General features: G+C 35.7%; 2 protein-coding genes across 5 annotated transcripts; one reads left to right on the top strand and one right to left on the bottom strand.

The window, feature by feature from the left end:
* Positions 1 to 7,445: 7,445 nt before the first annotated feature.
* Positions 7,446 to 18,806, top strand: LOC122007033 (mitochondrial outer membrane import complex protein METAXIN). 4 transcript variants are annotated; one of them, XR_006118827.1, is made up of 9 exons: positions 7,446 to 7,713; positions 10,742 to 11,082; positions 11,404 to 11,480; positions 11,634 to 11,694; positions 15,158 to 15,323; positions 16,056 to 16,288; positions 16,629 to 17,353; positions 17,426 to 17,820; positions 17,900 to 18,806. XR_006118827.1 is itself a non-coding variant. In XM_042562795.1 (6 exons), the coding sequence occupies exons 1-6, from the start codon at positions 7,548 to 7,550 to the stop codon at positions 16,235 to 16,237; spliced, it is 993 nt and encodes a 330-aa protein (XP_042418729.1). In that variant the 5' UTR covers positions 7,446 to 7,547; the 3' UTR covers positions 16,238 to 16,463. The 4 variants fall into 4 exon arrangements, 1 of the variants encoding a protein (XP_042418729.1); XR_006118828.1 differs by having other exon boundaries at positions 17,426 to 18,109; positions 18,196 to 18,806; XR_006118826.1 differs by having other exon boundaries at positions 17,426 to 18,806.
* LOC122007032 (pollen receptor-like kinase 5) lies at positions 16,709 to 18,836 on the bottom strand. Its single transcript, XM_042562794.1, has 4 exons — positions 18,164 to 18,836; positions 17,877 to 18,088; positions 17,416 to 17,794; positions 16,709 to 17,334 (listed from the first exon to the last, which is right to left on the bottom strand). Exons 1-4 carry the CDS (start codon positions 18,834 to 18,836, stop codon positions 16,709 to 16,711), a joined length of 1,890 nt encoding a protein of 629 aa, XP_042418728.1.
* Positions 18,837 to 22,086: the final 3,250 nt, after the last annotated feature.

The following is a 22,086-nucleotide window of genomic DNA, read 5'->3' as shown; positions in this document are numbered from 1 at the left end:
TACTCATAGACAAACATTAACGTATTAAGGATATAAACATGCCAATATATTAACGGGAGGTTAGCTTAGACCACTTCTCCCCCTTTAACCCGAACAAGAATAAAATAGGTGTCAATGAACTAACAAATAACCTAATAGAGTATCAAGTACATATCATAATTACATATTAAGTAATGCGGTGATATAGAGAAGTCCACCTGGCACGGGGTCAATTGTCAAAGTAGAAGTCGAAGTCAAATTCAAGGTGGTCAACACTAGGGTGTCAAAGAGCCGAACAGAGGACAATTGCAACGGCCGATCGGGAGAATCAATACACAACTGGCACGAGACGTGTCCCAGCAGACCACCTGTCCAGCTCAGGATAATATGACCAGATAATCAGACGCTCAATATGGAGCAACAGAACACCAAGAAGACCGCAGTGTTTGTCCGAACGTGGAGGTCACGCTACTACACAATCATCGCAGGGAAGAGCGACTCAGACAGAGCGGAGGGGTCCCGGCCGAGCGGCTACCCCGCTCGGCTAAACAACATGACCTGACCATCAACGGAGGGGAGTCCCGGCTGAGCGGCTACCCCGCTTGGCGAAGCAGCAGGACTGTGGTTGTATCACTCGATATCCTTCTGGGAGATAGTGCCGTTGACACGAGGCATGGTCGACAAGCGGATCGTACGGCAGAAGCTTCTACTGTCTTGTCGAGGATATGCATGCCCTATTAAGGTATGATGTCAAAGGTACTTTCCTGACAGGTCTCTTCATAGGACATATTGAAGAACGTGTCCCTGTCTCGAGAAGCTTACACGTCGCCTACCAGGGCTCTATATAAAGAGGGGTTCATCACCCGCGGAGGTACGTGTTATTCACTATTTCCGCTTACGTTACTGTTGCTCCGCTTTCTTTCTACACTCCTAGTGACTGACTTGAGCATCCGAGGGCCAACGTCGGAGACCCCTTCCCTGGCTCGGCACTGACGTTACTTGTTTTGCAGAGCGGAGCGAGGTCGACAGCCCATCAACGAAGCCACCACATCCTTAGCTTTCTACTTTCCCGCTTTTCGGACAGGATCGTTAAGTGTAGATGATATACAAATATGACAAACTAAAATCTATAAGAAAATGTAAAAAGGATCTAAATTATCATACTTTGCTCTTAGGCTCTCCCTAAAAGGTCTCATATTAATAGAGATATCCTACATCTTTTTAAACTCATGATCTTTTCCAAATCTTTCCAATGTGGGACTTTGATAGAATGCCAACAATTCTCCTCTCAAAACGAAGGACCATCATTACTCTCATGATCTGACCCCCCGCGAGCATTTGATCACCTTGCCCTATTCTGGGCCTCCCTGTAAGCATCTGCGTCCGATCACTCTTGACCTACTTCGGGTTTTCCCGCAAGCATCCGGTCACCATGATCTGCTCTGGGTCTTCCCACAAGCATCTAGTCACCATGACCTGCTCTGGACCTCTCCTCGAACATCTGGTTACCCTAACATATTCTGGACCTCCCTATGAGTATCTAGTTATCCTGACCTGCTCCGGGGCCTCCTCGAAAGTATTTGGTCAACCCGACTTACTCCGAGCCTACCCTCAACTTCGTTCAAGGTCACCGCACATGATATCTAGTTTGAACTATGACTTTGATATTATTTGTTGTGCCCAAAGGATGTTCACATATCTCCATAATGACATAATATTGTCCACTTTGGACCTAAGTCCTTATAATTTTGTCATTGAATATTCTCTAAAAGGTCTCATGTCAATGAAAATATCCTATATCTTTTTAAATTTATAATCTTTTTAACATAATCTTTTTAATGTAGAACTTTAATTAAATCCTAATAAATGTAAATTCGACTAAGACATAGAGTATTTCTATATTATAGTTAAATTCAGTTTCATTGAATTTACTAATTGATCGGGTAGTCAACTTAAGATGCTTTGTTCAAGAATACAAAGGTTTTGTTCAACTCTATTTCTATCAAAAAATTATATTGTTTACTGACAAATTTAAGTCGGTATTTATTAAAAGGGTTCGTTGACGAAAAGAGTATTTATGTCACGATGTACAATAGAAATAATATTTTTTTTGTTTCCATTGGCAAACCCTTTTAGTGAATACCAACCAACACAAAGTTTTGATTAGTAAAAGTTACTACGGAAATTTATTCTATCGATACATGAGGAAATTTAAATTCGTAATAATTAATTTCCCATTTTAATTCTTTTACTAAGCAATTACATCGACGGAATTTTTCATCGATAATCACGATTTTTGTTTGAGTATGAGTTGAGTCGCTGAAAGAGATTTATTTAATTGAATAGGTTTGAGTTAATTAATGAGTCAACTCATCAACTAATTGAGTGGATCTTACCGGTTCAATCAATTAACATGTATGAAATCAATTGAAGTGGAATTGATTTGACTAAATACCATAGTTAGCAAACACGATCCTAAGAACAACGTTTCAATCGACTAAGAGGATTTGAGTCAATTGAAATTAAATAAAAATAGTTGATGAAGCTTATCTAAACTCTATTGGAAGATTATACATAGAGGGGCAAGGAGAACTTCACTAACTATTAAGCTATAATTCTACAGTAATTCCACAACTCAATTTTTTTATTGCTTTTATAATCTTTTATTTTTTGGGCTTAAGGTTTAGACCTCTAACCCTCTGTTTGGGAGGAGGTGAGTAAAGGGGAGGGAAAGGTAAACATGGGTAAAAAAAATTTTTACACTTGTTTGGGAAAGAGTGAGCCATGAAGGGGAAGGGGAGAGAAGGGTAAAGCTTCCCCTTGCATGCTCGGGAATCAGCGAAATTCCTTACACCCCAAATTAGGGTGTAAGGAAGGGTAAGGAAAAATTATCCCAATTTTATCTTTATTTATATTTTCACATGCAGATTTATTAAAAAAATAAGAGGATATTTTTGTAAATTTATATATTTAACCTTCATTTTCATCCCTTTGAACTTTCCCTCCCTTCCAAACAAGGACAAGATAAATATATTACTTTCCCTCCCTTCCCCTTCCATCCCCTTTCATTAATGAACTTTACCTCACCCCATCCAAACAGAGGGTAAGTGATCGGAATGAAATGTTTCTCTACCTTTGTTAAGGACTAGTGAGATTTTCAAGGGGTGACTCATCTTATGTGTCAATAGCTAGTAGAATTGGACCTGTAGACTCGAACGATGTTAAATGATTTGTATTAATATTGTCTTAATTTTAGTTTATCTTATTTCCGTTGTGTTTAATAAGTTTTATTTGATCTTGCAAAAACATGCAAGAGAAAGCTCGATTCTAGTTTGCCGGCCAAGGCGTTAATCGCCCCCTCTGCCACTTTGGTCCTCATTACCGATCCTCAACAATCAATGCATTAAATGATGATTGGAGCTAAAAGAAAATTATCAACAACAACCCAATCTAAGATTAGATTTTAAAAATTCAAATGAAATAGATTTTGGCTAAAGATTTATTAGCTAGTGCCCATGGAGGTTCAAGAAAGTTTTTTAAGGCTTTAGAGGGCCTAAAAATTTTTAGAGAGTAAGAAATGCAATGAGAGGTGAGTCAAAACAAGAGATATGAAACATTGATTGACTAGAACCCCAGGCTCCTTACATAGAGTGTTCGGTTCCAATCAACTAACTTAGCAATTCTAGTCTATGAGACAAGTTGGAGTATGCAATTATACATAATTATGACACTTGACCAAGTAAATAGTCAATTAACCTCACACACGATTAAAAAAGATATTCATTTAATTAAAAGAGAGAACAATATTTTGCTCGCATGAATAATAACTTTAATTGATTAGCGGACCTGAAAATATTGGCTGTCAGGATAAACTTCCAAATGTATTTTTCTAATATATCTAGGTGACTGATAAAAATTTCTATGAAATCGTATCAATCGCCTAGGTTCAATGTTACCGGATTAATCATATTTGTTTTCTAATTACTAGAGGGTTAAAAATATTTTGTCCATTGGAAATGATCCAGTCGAATGAATACATTATTCAGTTGATTGAAAGTTTAAAGATCCCTTCATAAAATTTAGAAAACTCTAAAAATCATAAAACTTTGGTGAGGATGTATTTAGAAAGCTCTAAAAATCATAAAATTTTGGTGAGGGTGTGTTTTGCTGATCTTAACATAGGAAAAATATATAGGTTTTTATGTGAAGTGTCCACAACTTTTAATGAGTATTCAAATACGTGTATACATATGAATTATGTATGCTTAAATCGTGATTGGACTATGGTAGAATTTATGACTCGATGTGATCAAGTGTGGTGATAGCTGACTTGACACAGTCAAGTTGTATGATTTTGCACGATAGTTCAAAAAGATAATGAATCAAATAATATTAAATCTGGTAATCAATTTAATCCTATAGAAAATTTTTACTAACAGTCAAGATAAATTGAAAAGAACTCAGGATAAATTGAAAAGAACTCATGATGAATAATCCAGAAGTCTAATATTCTATGGTTGCATGTCCTATTTAGAAAAAAATTCCTATAAATACATCGTAAATGAGGATCTAATTATAAATATCTGAATAACAACTTAATACCCATCCACTATATCATAACTTGAGTACTCGCTTGATAACTCAAAGGTTGAACTCGAAGGTGATCAAATACCATATGTCTATCAAATTTCGATTGACACATTTTGGCCCAACTTGGGACTGAGAGTGGTACATAGGTCATCTCCATTTGTTTGAGCCTTTCATACTTCAAAAAATAAAAAATAAAAAAAATCAAACACCCTCTGAAATCTATGTTAAAACTTTTAGCCAAAAGTTAAAAGATTATCCTTATTGCTTTAGAATGATCAAGGCGCATTCATTTTAATTTTTTATCAAGAGTATCCTACTCCATTAGTAATTATTTAACTATCTTTTAATATATATGTTTCTTATTATTAACTCCTATCTATATTTTCCCCTCAAATAGTGAACCAGAGTGCGTTGTAGCAAGTGCTACAATAATTGTAATAGTTACGGGTTGATAAACGTTACAACACATACTTAATATGTTAAAAAATATTCACATTACAACAGTTGCAAAATTGTAGTTATTACAATACAGATTCAACTTTGTTCACCTACTATTCGCATTGTAACAAATAGTTGGATAGTTATACATAGATTGCTGGTGAGATGGAATATTCTTTTGATAAAAAATTAAAGTGGGATACCATTTAGAAAAGTGAAGTATCCTTTTAATTTTTGACCAAACTCTTTGGACAACAAACTCTAGGTAGAGGCTCAATGCACGATTGATCTATCAGAAATACATCCAAGATTACAACAATTAAAACATAACACACTACCTTTCTCGTCCTTTGTCAAGCCCCCGGGGGCTAGGTACAACGGCAAGACGTCTAGAATGTCACTCAAATATCCACAGTTTAATTCTTGATTATGGTACATTTATAGAAATTTTTCCTCCAAATGAGGTGTACAATCAAATGATATTGGACAGCTGGACTTCTGGACTACTTGTTGCAAGCGCTTCTTAATTTACCTTGATGATCGATAGAAAAATCCTATGAAACCAAACTAATTACCATAGGATTAACTAACTGGATTTATCAATTTTTTTTCTAAGTCCAACCTTAATTAACTATCAACGAGTTTAAGGCTCTTTACATGAAAAATATAAGCTATTGTTAAGACATGAAAATTAGAAATAAAATGGAAAGTGATTCAAAATTATGTTTTCTAACATAACTTTGGATAATGAAAGTTTTTGAGTGGTCTAATTTAAATCAAATTATATCGTATATATAATTTTTTGAAAATATATTTAGAGTTGATATATTTAGAATTTAAGAATATATTAGAATTTTGAATTTAAAATAGATTTAAAACCTGGCTGGAAATCTAAATTTTAGTTACTTTTTCTCAAAAATATAATTAATTTATTTCTCATGTAGGCATCAAACATTTTAAAAATATTTTTAACAATTGGTTCATATAAATAAAATTAATTAATTTTATATTAACAGTTTATTTAAATAGATATAAAACAAATATTTAAGAAATAAAATATTTAAATTTTAATATACTTATGAAGGAATAATAAAAAATAGATATTGAAATATTTGAAATTAGAAATTAAAGATTAATAAATATATAAATTCCCTATTTTAGAATTAATCAGAATTAATTGATGCATAACTTAACCGACTAATAAAAAATCAATTTATTGTAAGAGATTATATTTCAATTATGTTTATAAAAGTGCTATTGTGAAAAATAGGGATTAAAAATATATTTCTAATTGGAATATAATATTAGTTAAAATAAGTATAAATATATATTAATTGAATTGCAATAAAAAATAAAATGAAATAATTTATTTTTAAATTTAAATCAAGCTGAAATTAATATATTTATGATTTTAAAATTCTAAGTTTTTATAATTTTAAATAGGTAAAATTTAAATGATGCTGTTTTTAGACTTTAACCATTTAAATTCACCTGATATTACAAATTGATGACCTATTCAATCTGATCTGGATACCTAAATAAAAATATAGCCAAAAATTAAAAGGGCATATCAAATTATATAAATTGCCCATTAAAAAAAAAAAATCAAAAGGATACTCTAACAAATATTTTGTGTAACTGTTATAATATAATATGAAAAAAAAAATGATTAACTAAGTTTGATAACAACATGCGATAATAGGAATCGAAGAAAGTTTTTCATCGGTCACCAGGATAAATTGGGAAGTGCTTGCAGCGAGTAGCTCAGGAGCCTAGTATCCTTTAGTTGCGTAGCTCATTTAGAGGAAAAATTTCTACAAATTCGTCAGGATTCGAACCGTGGGTGTCTGGATGACAACCTAGATGCTCTGTCATTGCATCATAGCTCCGGGGGCAAAAATTAAAGTAGAGTAAATTTTTTATAATGACTGAGCCCATCATTTTACAGTCCCATATTCCAAAAATCCCGAATAGATTTTTTTGGAGAGGTACAGTACTACTCAGGTTGATAAGAACGTGTGTAAAATATCTCAATCAACTATATTCGACGGATAAAAAATTAATAAGAGATTCGAACCCGACAACTATATTCGGCAGATTTTGATAACATATAAATCTAATATACAGTATTATATATTACAGGAGCTATTCGCGACATAAAATAAGATACTCTCAAAATATAATATCAACTGGCATGTCATGTCCTTTTAATATTTTTTTTTCAAAGTAAATTTTGATTTTTAGGATTTAAAATTTAGAGTTTTAATTAAGATTATTATAAAAATTATAAAATATATATATATTTTAAAATAATATAATTTTTATGAATTTTTTAAAATTTAAATTAAAAACCACAAAATATCGAAATTTAGAAACTATCACAAAATAACAATTTTTTAAAATACAAAAACTTAAATGCATTTTTAAATTTTACCCTTTATTTTTTGCCTTGACCTAAGCACACCTGTGAAGGGGATTGTCCTCGTCGCCGCACAAAATCGAAATTCTCTGCCAACGCCGGGAAAACCTCGACGGTGGAGATGGACGATGAGAGAGTAGAAGACGCGCAGGAGATCGTCCTCGTAGCCCGGAAGGGAGGCTTCGGCCTTCCCACCGCCTGCCCCGTCTGCCTCCCCGTCTACTGCTACCTTCGCTTCGCCAAGGTCAACTTCAAACTCCGTATCGACCGCTCCAACCCCGACTCCGGTACGTCCTCCTATTCATCTCACTCGCTGTATCTCTTCGTAATCTTGCCTTTGACAATCAGTGCCTTTTCCTTGTGGCGGTGGATTGTGGTTTTCTCCGTTCTGCAATTTGAGTCTTAGGTTGCTTGTTGTTTTACTTATTTGTTTTTAATTCCTCAAAACGCCTTGTCGTTTGATTTATGGATTCGGGTATAGTAAAAGAATGTGTTTGTTTGGTGATATTCAAGCCTTAGGGCCCCTAATAGGAATTGCATATTGGGATCTCTATTTGATTAGGAAAAAAGCAATTCTTGATGATGGTAGCGTTAGCTTACCATTTAGAATTTCTTTTGATTTATTCATAATATTCTAAGTACCCATAAGAGAATTGTTTATATGAGTTGATTTTCGTAACTGAATTTTGCAAATAGAACTGACTTATCTCGTTGTTGTTAAAAGTGCATCATAGTTGCACTGAACTCAAGCCTCATGAACTTGTGATATCTGAGTTGTCACGAGTGCAGAGCCATAACAGTATGAACTAAAGTTCAAGACTAAAACTACCCCTCTATTTTCATTTTTTTAATTGAAATAGTTTCAGTGATTGCTGATTATTTATCTGTTGAAGGAACAGAACTATTTTTTCTTTGAGTAGGAAATACTAAACTGATCAAGGATTGCTTAATGGAAAAGAAAAAGGAGATTAGAAAACTGATTTTCTCATTTCAGTTGTTCATTCTCATCTTATCTCCATTTCCTTTTTCCCGTTTATAATTTCATCCCTGCATCTTTTCACCTTTTGTTTTTGAATTACAACTGACATAAAACCATGAATTTAAGCAGATAAGCAAGTCAGATAATATTGAGTCATAGTTGCATCTCATGTTCTGGTATATCATAGGCTTGAAATGATCTTCATAGAGTATTTTGGTTTACCTTAATCCGTGTGCTTCTAGAAATGCACTTCCTCCTAGCGTCTAACAACTGTGGTGCTTCAGTGCCTTCAGCTTTTGCTATCTTTGAGCCACTTCTTTATTTCGGACAACTCATGTACTTTGTTTCACAAAAAGGTAGTCCATTGATTCCCACCTACTCACTAATTTAAATGAATCCAAAGATGTACTTGAGGATTGGCTGATCCACCTTTTTATGTATTAAATTGATTTGTTTTACTAAGAGTCGGGTCTCAATTCTTCTGTCATCAATCTAGTCTTACCTCAATTTGCCATTTTGTGCCATTTTGAGTGTTGGACTTCCATTAGATTCAAAATTTGTTAGTTATAAATTTGTGTTTTGAACAAATAACTGAATGATGGGAGTAATTAGTACTATAATTCCATCACTCTAATAGAAATAAAAACAAGTTGATTATTCCAAAATAAAATATTAGAAAGATTTTCTGAATCAAATGCAAATCATATATTTATGGGAGAATAGAATAGGTAACAATTAACATTTTGTAAAACAACAACAAATCACAATCCCATCATCAATCCTATTAATTTGAGCTCTTCTATCAACATCTAACACTCCCCAAGCTGATGAATATTATCTTTCCTAGCTTGTTGATGAGTGAATCAAATCCTTGACAAGGATTTGGTAACCATGTTTATTTCTTGACTAGCTATAGGAAGATAGTTTGGTTTATTTCTCATTTATAATGCTTTGGCTAATCCGTACACGTTTCATCCTGTCATTTTAAATATGATCATTAACTCTGCTGATAGTAGGGGTGTATAATGGATTGGGGTGCATTGGCATGACATGGCTGAAGTTGGCCTGGACCATGCTGTGCTCGACCATAAACACCTAGCAGTAGACTGGGTGCTAAGGTAATGACCTGAGGGTTCGTGTCCAAATTAGGTGTGCCCGGATCGACATGACACAACACTAGATTGGGCCTAGCATGGCCCGCCACTTGAGTTTTTCTTGCCTATTTATAAATTAATAGTAATATTACAAAAATATATTTTATAGATTTTTATAATTTTTAAGAATAACAATATCAATGTTAAAAATATTGTTCTCATTTTTTTTTTTTTTCTGATTTTCAGATTTCCTTTTTAAAATTTTTTATAATAATTGGGCCAGCAGAACTAGGTAGGACATGAAAAAAAAAAAGAGGCTGAACTTGTCTGTGTTGTGCCCATGCTTCCCAGTTCAAGCATGACCTAGGCATGACCCATTCACACCTCTATTATAAAATATTTTGGATGAGCAGGTAGCCTTGTAAATCTTCCATCAATTTCTGCAGCCAAATTAACTCACAATATCTATGGGCTTTGAACTATACTTTTGCATACTTTATACTGCAAGTAATTGCTTTTTACTTCTCCATGCGACCAAATCCCTCGATAGCTTGATACAAAACCCAGAGGTTGATCCACTAGCCATATTATATCCTGCGTAATTTGAGTCTGCAAAGCCTTTGGTCTCTCCCTCATTTTTCCAAAACATCAAGCCTTTTCCAGTTCACTTGAGATATTTAAGGTTATTATGAGGCATGCCATTCAAATGTTGTTAAGTGGGTGAGTGTTTAAATTGACTCACAACACTCATCTCATAGGAGATAATCATGCTGAGTCAGAGAAGTACATAAACATACCAGCTTGTCACTGGTATTTCCTGGTTATCAAGGGGCCATTTTCATCCTCCCCCTGTTTCCAGTTTCTTTCTAGCTGAGTACCCATCAGACTACATTCTAGCATCCCAATTCCTTTTTGATATCAAGAATATACTCTTCATTCCTAAAAAAATCATTATCTTGCCAAATTCTTTAACCTACAATTTGATCCTAAATTTCTGTTTCAGTTTGATAATTTCATGGATGCAATTTTAAGATTTGCATAAAATAATAGTTTCAATATCTCATCCTGAGTAAAAACAAGAAGAGTATCAAGAACAACTTTAAACAGTTTTCCTTGTTCTCTCCTATTGGTCACAGATCTTTTATTCAATTTCTACACTTGTGATATTTTAGTCAAATCTCTCAAATATATTTTAAAGTGTTAAATAAAATGTCACATCTCATTTTGTTTTTTTTTTAACAGATCACATACCATATGTTGAGTATGGGGATTATGTTGCTTTGAACAATGAGAAGGGAGGAGTTCTCGAAATTTTGAATGAAGAAAACATTATACAGTTGGATTCTGAACTTTCCAAGGACTGTTTCTCTGATTGGGTATCCACAAAAGTGATGATCAGCACCTGGCTTGCAGAAGCAGTGCAATATGAACTGTGGGTGGCTTGTGATAGTTCCATTGCCGATTACATATATTTCTCTGACCTTCCCTGGGCTATCGGAAAGGTTCTCCACTGGAATCAATCTCGAGCAGTGAAGCAATTGCATGGAATAACTAAGCTTAATGTTACAGAGAAAGAGGAAGAGGTTTACTTCTCTTTTATTTATGATGCATAGTTTTATGGAACTGCTAAAACTGCAAGTCGTCTATTCATAAGTAATGATATAACTCGTATAAGTGGGCTCACAATGTATATTTGGGTGTTGTAATTGCATGCCTGTAACTAAGCTTTCTATCTCCTTTTTTGCTATTTAGCTTATGCTCTGCCAAAGTTGATGATGCTCAATTTGTGTCAATCAGTTTTCTTTCAATTTTGATTTTCATGCTTTCTCAATTTGTTGTTATTATTCGATGTGTTATTCAATCATCCTATATCTTTCAGTTAGTTTGGGATTTCTGGCTTGCAGATTTACCGTAAAGCAAATTTAGCATACAATGCTCTATCTGCGAAACTGGGGAATGAGGAGTTTTTCTTTGAAGAAAGGTACTCCAGGAATTTCAATTATAGAACATATGAAATTTCCAATTTCTTCTTGCCATATTAAAGTAATTTCAAGCAAAACCAGAGCATCATATTAGAATGTTAGGAGCCAGTTTGAATGGGCTGTGTGGTTGAAACTTTTCTCTATTTCAACAGGCCTACTAGTGTGGATGCTCTTTTCCTTGCACATGCTGCCTTTGTGATCAATGCTTTGCCGGTATGTAATTTTATATGTAATATGCTGCATATGTTAATTGCTGATTTTTTTTTTTCGCTTGGTTAGTGTCATATAAATTATCCCATGATGTTGGATCACAAGAACTCTGGTACCATTACATGAAGTTGGAGACAATTCTAACACCACTTGCTATTATCTGCCGTCAAAAATCACACTGATGCAACATTTGTAGATCCAAAATTGGAACCTCTAGGTTATAGAGTAATCAACATTGTAAGGTCAGGTGGTTAAATCTTTATCTATTATGGCAGAATAACACAAATACACAAAGAAGATAAAAATAATTTAACATGGTTCAATGTAAGTCTATATCCATGTAGAGAATCCAAAATTATTTAATGAAAGAGTAAAAGCACAATGAAAATTTGAAAAATTGATGTCCACACCTTTTATGACACCTCTTGCTCTAGGCTCTTCAACACCAATAGTGGAAAAAAACCTCACTTTTTGCCTCCTTGGATACTACCTCCCTAGATATTGCAATTCTCTATCTGAGAAGAAAAATATTCTTTTTTACAAGTGACCTGTGTTTGTCACAGCTTCGATATGTTCCGCAAGACTTCTCATTCCTTTAAGACTGGTTCACTTAACTTTATTTACTTATAAAATAAGACTATAACGATTAAATAGTTAATTAAATTAAATTTTTGTATGTTATATTGTATTGATCCTTGACACATTCATATGTCAAAACATGTCAAGATGAATTCATATATATTTTACTTGGTTAATCCTGTTTCACTTGGATTTTCTAATTTTAATAAATTATATAAATCAGTAATTGAATTAAAAAGATTTTATATTTTTTCTTCATTGCATGTTAAGATGAATCCTTATATATTTTACTCTATAGTCTTCTTATACTTAATTTCTTTGCTTAAAAAATAAAACTATAGGAATTAGCTAATTAATTTATTTAAGATTTTAGAGAAATAAAATAATTTGAATTTATTTTGAGGCATGTCTTAATGTGCCAAGGTGTGTCGAATGTTTGCACCATTGACATGATTGACACAAGCTACGCTGTAGTTGGTATTGAATTTCAGCATGATTGACACAAGCGGTGTTGTAAGATCGTTTGAAATGACAAAATGAATATTTGTGCGTATGCCAATGCAATTAATGGTAAGTTATTCAACCAAGGACTGGACCATATATGTTCATTGTCCATTAGAAATATGCTTCCTAAAGTCACTGAGAATTCTAGTAAGCTTATTTATGATTTGTTTCAATTGTTTTAAAGTTTTACATTTACAGAGTTTTCCAAGGATGCATACTGAGAAGTAAGAGTTTTGAACTAGGAGTTTGTGACTTTTTCAAGAGCGTTAAACTTCTTTTGCCATAAATTATGTCAACTGTTAAGTACTACAAAAGTTTCTAGGTCCAAGAAGTGAGAAGTGTCTGATTTCTAACTTCAAAAGTTCTGGCTCATTATATTGATAAGAGGTGTTTAACAGAGAAGTTGGTTGACATACTTGGTGGCCTTTCAATTAATAGCTTATTTGAATCCTTCAACACATGCAATGAAATAACATTAAGTACAGAATTGAATTACCTCATTCACTCATTACCACAATTTTATAAACTGCTCCATGCCTTTTGTCACAGATGAAATTATGCCATTTTGCTAGTTGACCAACACATGGAACATTATTAAGATTGGTATTTGGTGCAGTGGCAAAGCACTCAGGGGAACAAGTAAGAAGACCAAAGTTTAAATCCCAATAGGGATGAATATTCTAGAGGTTGGCCTCTAAGTGTGCATAAGATATGCTTCGGATTTACCCTGTAGGCAAACTGGGGGAAGGCCGTCTACCTCCTGGATTTGTTGAGCGAAGTGTGGTTAAGTCTCCTTAGTGTGGTTAAAGTCTCCTTTGTTAGGTAATTTTACGCCGTACGAGGTGTTGTGTCACTGTCAGCAATCCACTTGGTTCTTGATCTAACACACCATTTTTATTGCAGCCCAGTTAAGAGCCCCTACTTTACCGTATGACTTAAACTAAGTCTTCACAAGATGATCCTATGACCTGATAAATTCCAAACGTTCCATCGTCTAATTTCCTGTAAAATTACTTCTTTTATCAGTGTGAAGAGAAAATAATACACGAAATTATAAAAGGTAAGCATCATGATGTTATGGTAAATTAACCTGCAATTATGGCACTAAATTGTGATATTTATTTTCAACCATTATCTCTCCGAATCGAATCACTTCTCTTAGAATTAAGTCTCAAATGGGTTCTATTACAATTTATGAATGTCATATCTCATACTCTTTCAAGTGATGTGAGTTTGGCTAAAGGTTTAAGTACTTATTGTGTTTTATTAAAACGGATGGACCTTCTGTTCCACAAGGCAGTTACTTATGGTAGATATAAAATCAAGTCCGCAAAATCAATTTCAGCTGAAATTTCCAATTATTGGCTATTTGGTTGAAGATTCCTAAGGATGACAATATCAATGCTGCATAATTTGCATATGAATATTTAAAAGAAAAATGTATTATTGAATAAATCAAAGCCAACTGGTGCAGTTGACAAACTTTCTTTTACTAGAACTATGATACTGGAATTAAGGTGGGTTATAATATTAGAACACTGGATGGATTTTCACGAGTAAAGTTGTTGCACTATTGGTTTTTTTCCTGCAAAATATTAACACAATCTTATATGCTAGCTTGGATTTTTAGACGAAAGTAATTAGGATGCTAGTATTAGTGATTAAAGGCTGTATTTGTTTGGTGAAAAAATCTTTTGACTTTTTAAGTGTTTGGTACGATGTAAGCATAGTCAATGGTAAATTTTCTATTGCTTAATGGAAAATATCAGCATTTTGGAAGGAAATGATTTCCTTAAAGAATGAGTGGAATACATTTTCCCCCATTGGTTGATGGGTCCACCCTCATCAGTAAACAATTCTTCTCCCTTCACCCTCTACCCTTGTTCCCGAGCCCTTTACTCTTATCCCTTTTCCCTCCAATATCATTTGCAAGCCTCCTTGACTCAATGGACCTTTTTCCTGACTTGCTCAGACCAATCTGAGTATCTGGAATGATCAGATCACCTAGATTGACTAGACCAGCTCAACCAGTCACCTCCCCACACCCACTGGAGAAGGGGAAAATATTTTGTCCTCCATCTGCTAAACATAAAAAGTACTCTTCTTTGTAAATTTGTCTTAGAATTCACACGGATAAAACATTTTACGCAAAACAATGGGAGTGTAGAAAGCCCATTATTCTTCATTGAAAGTATTATTTTGTCTTAATGTTTTAAATTTTTTATGGTATTTGTATATGAGAAATACTCGGAATTGATATCTGACTAATTCCAAATGTAGATAGATTTTTAAGGATCTACATTTGTACTATCATTTTTTTTCCTGAAAAGATCTTCTACTGTTTTTCAATCTGAACATTCATTGTTGTGTTTTCTGACAAAAGGAAACATCGTTATTGAGAAGCAGTCTTGTAAAGTATGCCAACCTAACAAGGTTTGTAGAAACTTTTAAAGGCGACATGCTAGAAGCTAGTTGTTCATCTTCACAAACAGCCTCTCCTTTTGAAGCATCGTCATCATCAGTCCCCAGGACCAAAAAATCAAAGCAGAGTAAGGTTTTAGAAACCAATTAGCTATATTTTGCTTTATGCTAGTTAAATGTAATTTCAGGTCAACCACTAGTCAATTTTATTTGTTCTCTGTCTCTTCTATCATGCAGTATTTTTCATATGATCTTTTAGCGATGTTCTTATCTCATCTCTGGATATAAAAACAACTGTACGAGTACCAACAAGAAATGTGATAAAAGCTTGCTGAGATTTGTCATGGGGATTTGGGAAGAAACCTTGGATTAATATTACGACCTAGAGGTAGTGTACTGTCCGGCCAGAAGAATTTCTTTTCCATATGAACCATACTGAGTCCTCTTCCCGTAGACTAGTGTAGGGTAGACTAGTGTAGGGTCAGTTGTTAATTTAACCATGCAGATGTTGGAGACACCATTGAACACATACCATTAGGTCAATTACTCTAGTTCAAAAAACATGCCACTCCAGGTGTATTTATCAGAAGTAAAACTGCAGGATGCAAAGTTTGTTGTTTCATCTGTAAACATATGAGGAATAGAAGAGGTATTCATGATTGTGTTGCTTGTGTAAATGAATTCCTCCAAAGTATGGGAAATCGATGTTATAGAGTCTTCTTGCTTATGGCTTTCCTTAGTCTAGTTCATTCGTATATTAACTAGGCTCAATCTATGAGAACATGGTAGACTAATGCAAACCATATCATTGTTTTTTTAGAACGCTTCAAGTTCTTATTCTATTGGCTATGAATCTATAGGTCCTAAGCCCAAGCCAAAGAAAAGAGAAAGAACAGAGGAGGAGAAATCGTTCCGGAGAAGAGCCAAGTATTTTATCGCAGCTCAGGTTGTCTCAGTACTGATATTCTTGACCGTGCTCGGAGGGATGGGTGATTTCGGAGTTGATGACGATGACAATGATGGTCTGGCATACGACGACTGATTGCATTGCCACTTCCATAAAGTCGATATTGCATTTGCCGGCCATTTTCTGGTGAGGTTTTCTTCCGGTTCCTGGTCCTGTTCCTGTTCCGGGCAAAAGATTTTGCTGCTATTTAACCGCGGCTTAGCAAAAACTCAGGCCATTTTGCATCCGTGTACTCCACCATACTCGTCTTCCAAAAACATCCCAGCCTATTTATTTCGATCTGCTTTCGGTTATTTTTCAATCTGACTTTTGAGTCAACTACAGATATTACACAGACAAACTTCATCCCAAAATTTCAAGTCAACGAATATATATCGCTAGATTTAGTTAATTAGTTTGCTTTGACCTCAGGAAGAAAACGAAACCTTACCGTAAATGAGGCCCTTTTTTTCTTCTCAAAATTCAGATTACACAAAATTTCAAGGGAAAAATAGGGAGCTATGCCACCTCAAAAACTCCAACGCCGACGGCCGCACGACGCCTCCATCAGACGCAGTTTCCGTCGTGGTCATCGCGTTCCTTGAGCGCCTCGATCCTGGCGAGCGCCTCCTCGAGCTCGCACCTCCTCTCCACGTCAGCCTCCGAGCACGCCAGGGCCACGCGCAGCAGCTTGAGCATCTCCCCCTCGCCGCCCTCCGTCCCCTTCATGTTCGCGTCGAACACCTCGCCGGCGCTCCGTTGCTGCTGCTGCTGCTCCTCCTCCGCCTTCACCAACGAGCTGACCCAGTTGTTCAGGTCGGTGCCGACGTGTCGTCCCTTCCTGAGGTAGTTGGCCGGGAACCTGCCGGTGAGGATCTCGAGGATGAGGATGCCGAAGCTCCAGACGTCGGACTTCTTGCTCGGCCTGCCCCCGCCGGCGCACTCGGGCGCCTTGAAGGCCACCATGATCTGGGAGGCGTGCGACTTGTTCATGACGGGCACGAGCGCGTAGTCGGAGAGGATGGGCTCGAAGGAGTAGGTGAGGAGCACGTTGGAGGACTTGAGATGGCCGTGCGGCACCGCCAGCACCGGCAGCTCCTCGTGCAGATACCTCAGCCCCCGGCCCACCCCCTTCACGATCTTCAGCCGACTCGGCCAATCCAGCGGAGGAACACTCGTCGATCCCTTGCTCCCTGCAACCAAAATTTTAGGGTAAAATTTCTCTCTTCCATTTTTCATCGATCGGATCGATAGATTGATTGATAGATAGATACCGTGGAGCAGGTGAGCTAAGCTGCCATGGAAGACGTAATCTGTGACCAAGAGCTTCTCCTCTTTCCTGTAGTAGTAAGCCACCAGGGGGAGCAGGTTCGGGTGCGTGAGCCTTCCGAGTCTCCTCATGTGCTCGTAGAAGTCTTCTCTCCCCGCCCCGTTCATCTCCTTGAACCTCTTCACCACCACCGCCGGCCCCTCGGAGAGGATGGCCTTGTAGGAAGACCCGAAGCTGCCGCTGCCGAGCACCTCCGCCGACGCCTTCAGCAGGTCCTGGATGTTGAACTTCACTCTGTCATCCTTGACGAACGCCAGCCGGCCCTGCTCCTCCTTCGGCACCTTCTTTCCGCTGCCCACGCTCGCATGCTCCTCCCTGTTCGCCTGCGGGCACGGTCGTCCGTCCGTCGGTTGGTTTGGTGGAATTGCTAATCGCTTTGAGTCGAGCGATGGAGAAATTCCTTACCGGAACAGGCTCGATCTTGGCAGGTTGGGTCGTCGGAAGCGCCCCTCCTGCGTCCTTGTGCTGCTTCCGAGACCGGCAGAAGATGAACGACAACCCGATTGCCGCCAATAAGACGGCGATGCAGACGAGGATGATCCCCGCGATGAATCCCGGCGACCTCCTCGGAGACCCGCATTCGTACCTCAGAGGCGCGCCGCACAGATCGTCGTTGCCTGCAACAGCGATGATTATGAGTAATTGATTTTTTTTTTTTTCCTTCTGTTCAATTTATTTTCTTGAGAGCTCACCGGCGAACCAGTCGGCGTTTATCTTCCTGAAGCGCCTCGGGATGGGTCCTTGGAGATTGTTATTGGATAGGTTGGCCAGCCATAGTCCGGGCTGCCGAAAGTTCGGGATCCGACCGTGGAACTGGTTGCCGTCGAGGCGTAGCTCCAGGAGCCTTGCCGCTCGCGCCAGCGAGCTCGGGATCGGGCCGGAGAATTGGTTCCGCGAGAAGTGCACCTTCTTGATCCACTGCAGGCGGTCGAACAGGCCGTCGGGCAGCTCGCCGGAGAACCTGTTCATGGAGAGGTAGACGGAGCGGAGGCCGGGGAACTTGGTCAGGTCCGGGATGGTGCCCTCGAAGCTGTTGTTCTTGAAGCTCATGGTGCGGAGCGTGGGGATGCCGACGAGTGCGTCGGTGTTGAGGGTGCCGGCTAGGCTCATGTTCTCGATCTTGACGCCGCGGACGCTGCCGTCGAGGTTGCAGATGACGCCGGACCAGAGGGTGACGTTGGCTCGGCAGGGGGAGGAGCCCGGGACCCAGTTGCGGAGGGCGACGTCGGTGCCGGATGCGGAGGCGGAGAGGGCGGCCTTGAATTGGAGGAGGACGTCGGCGACGGCGGCGGCGGAGGCGAGGGAGCTCTGGCGTGAGGCGGCGAGGAGGAGGAGGTGGAGGAGGAGCGGCCATGGAGTGGCCATTGCTCCGGCGGTGGAGGTGGTGGATGTGGGTGGTCCCGGGGGCGAGGAATGCGGTCCGCGACGTGGGGGTGGCGCGGGAGGGGTTGGCTTTAGAGGGCATGGCGAAGACGAAGGCGGAGGACGACAACAAATGGCTAATAATAGTTTTTTTTATTATTAATTTTTATTATTGTTTTTATTTTGGTAAAAAAAAAACCTTAAGAGTTTGATGGTTGATGACAGCCAATTAAATTATTATTATTATTATTATAAAAACTCAATCTTTTATTAAAATTATTAAGAAAAGTACTTTGTTATTATTAATCGTTAAAATAGCATTCTATTTTATCCTACTTTTATTATTTAAATTATTCTTTGTTATGGAGTCGTGCTAATTTATGAAAATTAAATCACCTATTAGAAATAGAATTTAAAAGTTAATACAAGATAAAGTTAGAGTATTTGATGAATAATTATTTTTAAACTTAATTTCTAATTAAATGATAATAATATCCTTAAATTAAAAAAATTATTTTTTTAATTATCAAAATATAATTTTGAAATACTATTTGTTTATATAATTATTATTATATTTTAAATATTGTATCAAAATTATTATTTTTTATAATGAATATATATATATATATATATATATATATATATATAATTAATTAATTAATAAAAATAAAAATATGTATAAAAAATCTAGATATATAAATTATATAAAATATAAAATATTATTTAAAAAATATATATCGTTGGTGGTAATTATGTAAAAGGATAAATTTATTGAGGTCATAAATGTGATGATAATTATATAAAATGATTAATTTATTAAGGGAATAAATGTCAACTTTTAATTTTTAGACCATAGAAAAGTAGAAGTAAAAAAAAATATTAGATTCTTGCTTTGAGTTTTTGAGTAAAAACTATTGAAGCCGAAGTAGAAGTTGACATTCACAAACACTCAAGAAAGTATTTTCATATAGCTAAAATTTAAGAAGCATTTAGTAGAATTTATCAAACACTCTCTAAGTAGGATTTCATTTAGGCATATATTAAAGTAATTACAAATCATAATTATGCTATTAAATTAAGCATATTCGTATTGCTTTGAACCTTAATATACATATATCTCTTTGAATAATATGTCAGATATTCATTATATTAACACTTCCTTTTTATTAACACACTCATAGTTATTGTAACATTAATATTAATTATTTGTTGTTTTATTATTTATTTATTTTTATTCTTTATATTTAAAATTCATTTTTTTATTTTAATTTTTTTAATATAAATTTAGTTCATTAACTGTGTTCAACACGTTGTTAATATTTAGTATAACATCCATCTATATTGGTTCGTAATATTATTTGGATGTTTTGAATAGGATTTTATTTACGCATGTATTATAGTAATTATAAATCATAATTGATAATTATGATTCATAATTGCTAAACAGTAGTATTGATTAATTATGAGACTTGAGTTGAATAAGGCTTCATCTATACATATATTAACTGTTATTGTTAATTATTATTATTATAACAGGTTGATAGCGTTGACTTGAGTTGAACATGATTTCACTCGTGCATATGTTGTAGTGGTTATGAATAATAGAAAAAAATAAAATAAAAAGTAGAATGACACATTAGTGGTCCCCTCGGCCTCCCACCACTATTAAGAGGGAGGTAAAGTCGATAAGGTTAAGTGGCAAATGTCTGGATTGAAGTCTACAGAAACGGTGAAATCTTCTATTGGGTTTTGACCTCCAACCATTATAATTTTATCTCAAATACTTACTATTGGAATTATGCCCAGAGGACAGGAGTTATGAATCATAGCTGTTATATATAGTAGTTATGATTCGTAATTATTATTGTTAGGACTCTCTTCCCTCTCTATGTTAGGTGTAGAGTCTACCAAGTGTACAACTTGACTTGGCGAGACCAATGTTTATGATGACTTGATGGCTTAAGATCCATAAAATCAAAGAAGGATGACACATTTAACGGGCACAGCTTGATTGTAGAAGATTTGGAAAAACTCCATGTTAGATGTGAGTGGAGTGACTTGTATATATGAGATGAAGGGTAGACAAACAACTTAGGTGAACATGACCTTAAAATTGGTCGAAGACACGGGATGTTAGTTGATTGATAATGAAATTCAATCAACTAGTGATCTAAATATTTATATACCCCACATTAGATCTGTTTGAGATATTATAGTCGATTGTTGGTAGGGGTGAGCATTCGGTTAATTTAATATTAATTTTGTATAAATTTTTTTTATTGTTATTTTAAACAAATTTAGTTAATTCGGTGTTAACTAAAATAACTAATTCGGTTAATTCAGTTTTAGTAAAACTTTAATTTGATTCGGTTAGCTAACACTAAATCGGTTTTCGGTTAATTTAGTTAATTTATGGATCTAATTAATCGAATGCTCACCCCTAATTGTTGATATTAACTTTTATCAAACGAATAGAAAGATTGCCCAGTCAATTGAGATTCGTTTGAAGAAGAATGTTTTTTTTAGTTGACGAAAGCAATTAAGTGAATTTCATTAGAAAAAAGGCGAATGGAGTAGTCAATTAAGTATTGAGGAGCCGACTGGGATCAATGCTACAACGATCGATTGGATCTGAGTATGGAAGTTCCAACAAATCAGGAAAGAAAAATATAAATATGAGTACAATGCTAATTTCATACAAATCTAAACTCATTTAAAGCTGTTAAATATTTCACCCCTTGACTCTTAACATGTATATTAGAAATATTTACAGAATATAATATTTAATTCTATTTCTTGATATTTTTATGTATTTCTTCAATCCTCTATGTGACACGTGAGATGTGATTTTTTATTTGGAAGGGCATCTGTAGTTGTAAACATTTTAAAGAGGTTTATGCTCTGTCATATAATTGTCACATCAAAAATTAAAAATCTTACTTCTTTTAAAACTCACTCTCTATTATCATAAAACCTCTCTTTTAAAAACTCTACTTCTTTTAAAATTCTCTCTCTATCCTCTCTCCATTAATTTTTTTTATAAACCTGGTCCTAAGATTTGATACAAGTTTATAAAAAAAAAAAATAAACTCCACCTAGGAGAGGGGTTTATATTGAGAGGTTTATAACATAAATTGTATGTTATAAATCTCTCATTGTAGATGTCTTTAACATGAATATTAATTTTCTTGTAGGTGTTATATACAATTCAAGATGACTTAAAATGATGCCCTCAGCTACAATCGAGTTGATA

The sequence above is a fragment of the Zingiber officinale genome, chromosome 7B (assembly GCF_018446385.1).
Source record: "Zingiber officinale cultivar Zhangliang chromosome 7B, Zo_v1.1, whole genome shotgun sequence".
Classification (NCBI taxonomy): Eukaryota; Viridiplantae; Streptophyta; class Magnoliopsida; order Zingiberales; family Zingiberaceae; genus Zingiber; species Zingiber officinale.
Note: the sequence above shows the minus strand (reverse complement) of the source record. Positions and strands in the feature narration are given on the sequence as shown.

Excerpts from the sequence above, each read along its gene's own strand:
- LOC122007033 (XM_042562795.1), top strand. The coding sequence starts at position 7,548 with ATGGACGATGAGAGAGTAGAAGACGCGCAGGAGATCGTCCTCGTAGCC. Across the intron at positions 7,714-10,741 it reads CCGCTCCAACCCCGACTCCG|ATCACATACCATATGTTGAG; the intron begins GTACGTCCTCCT and ends TTTTTTTAACAG. Across the intron at positions 15,324-16,055 it reads GACCAAAAAATCAAAGCAGA|GTCCTAAGCCCAAGCCAAAG; the intron begins GTAAGGTTTTAG and ends ATGAATCTATAG.
- LOC122007032 (XM_042562794.1), bottom strand. The coding sequence starts at position 18,836 with ATGGCCACTCCATGGCCGCTCCTCCTCCACCTCCTCCTCCTCGCCGCC. Across the intron at positions 17,795-17,876 it reads CCAAGATCGAGCCTGTTCCG|GCGAACAGGGAGGAGCATGC; the intron begins GTAAGGAATTTC and ends CCGTGCCCGCAG. Across the intron at positions 17,335-17,415 it reads CTTAGCTCACCTGCTCCACG|GGAGCAAGGGATCGACGAGT; the intron begins GTATCTATCTAT and ends TTTTGGTTGCAG.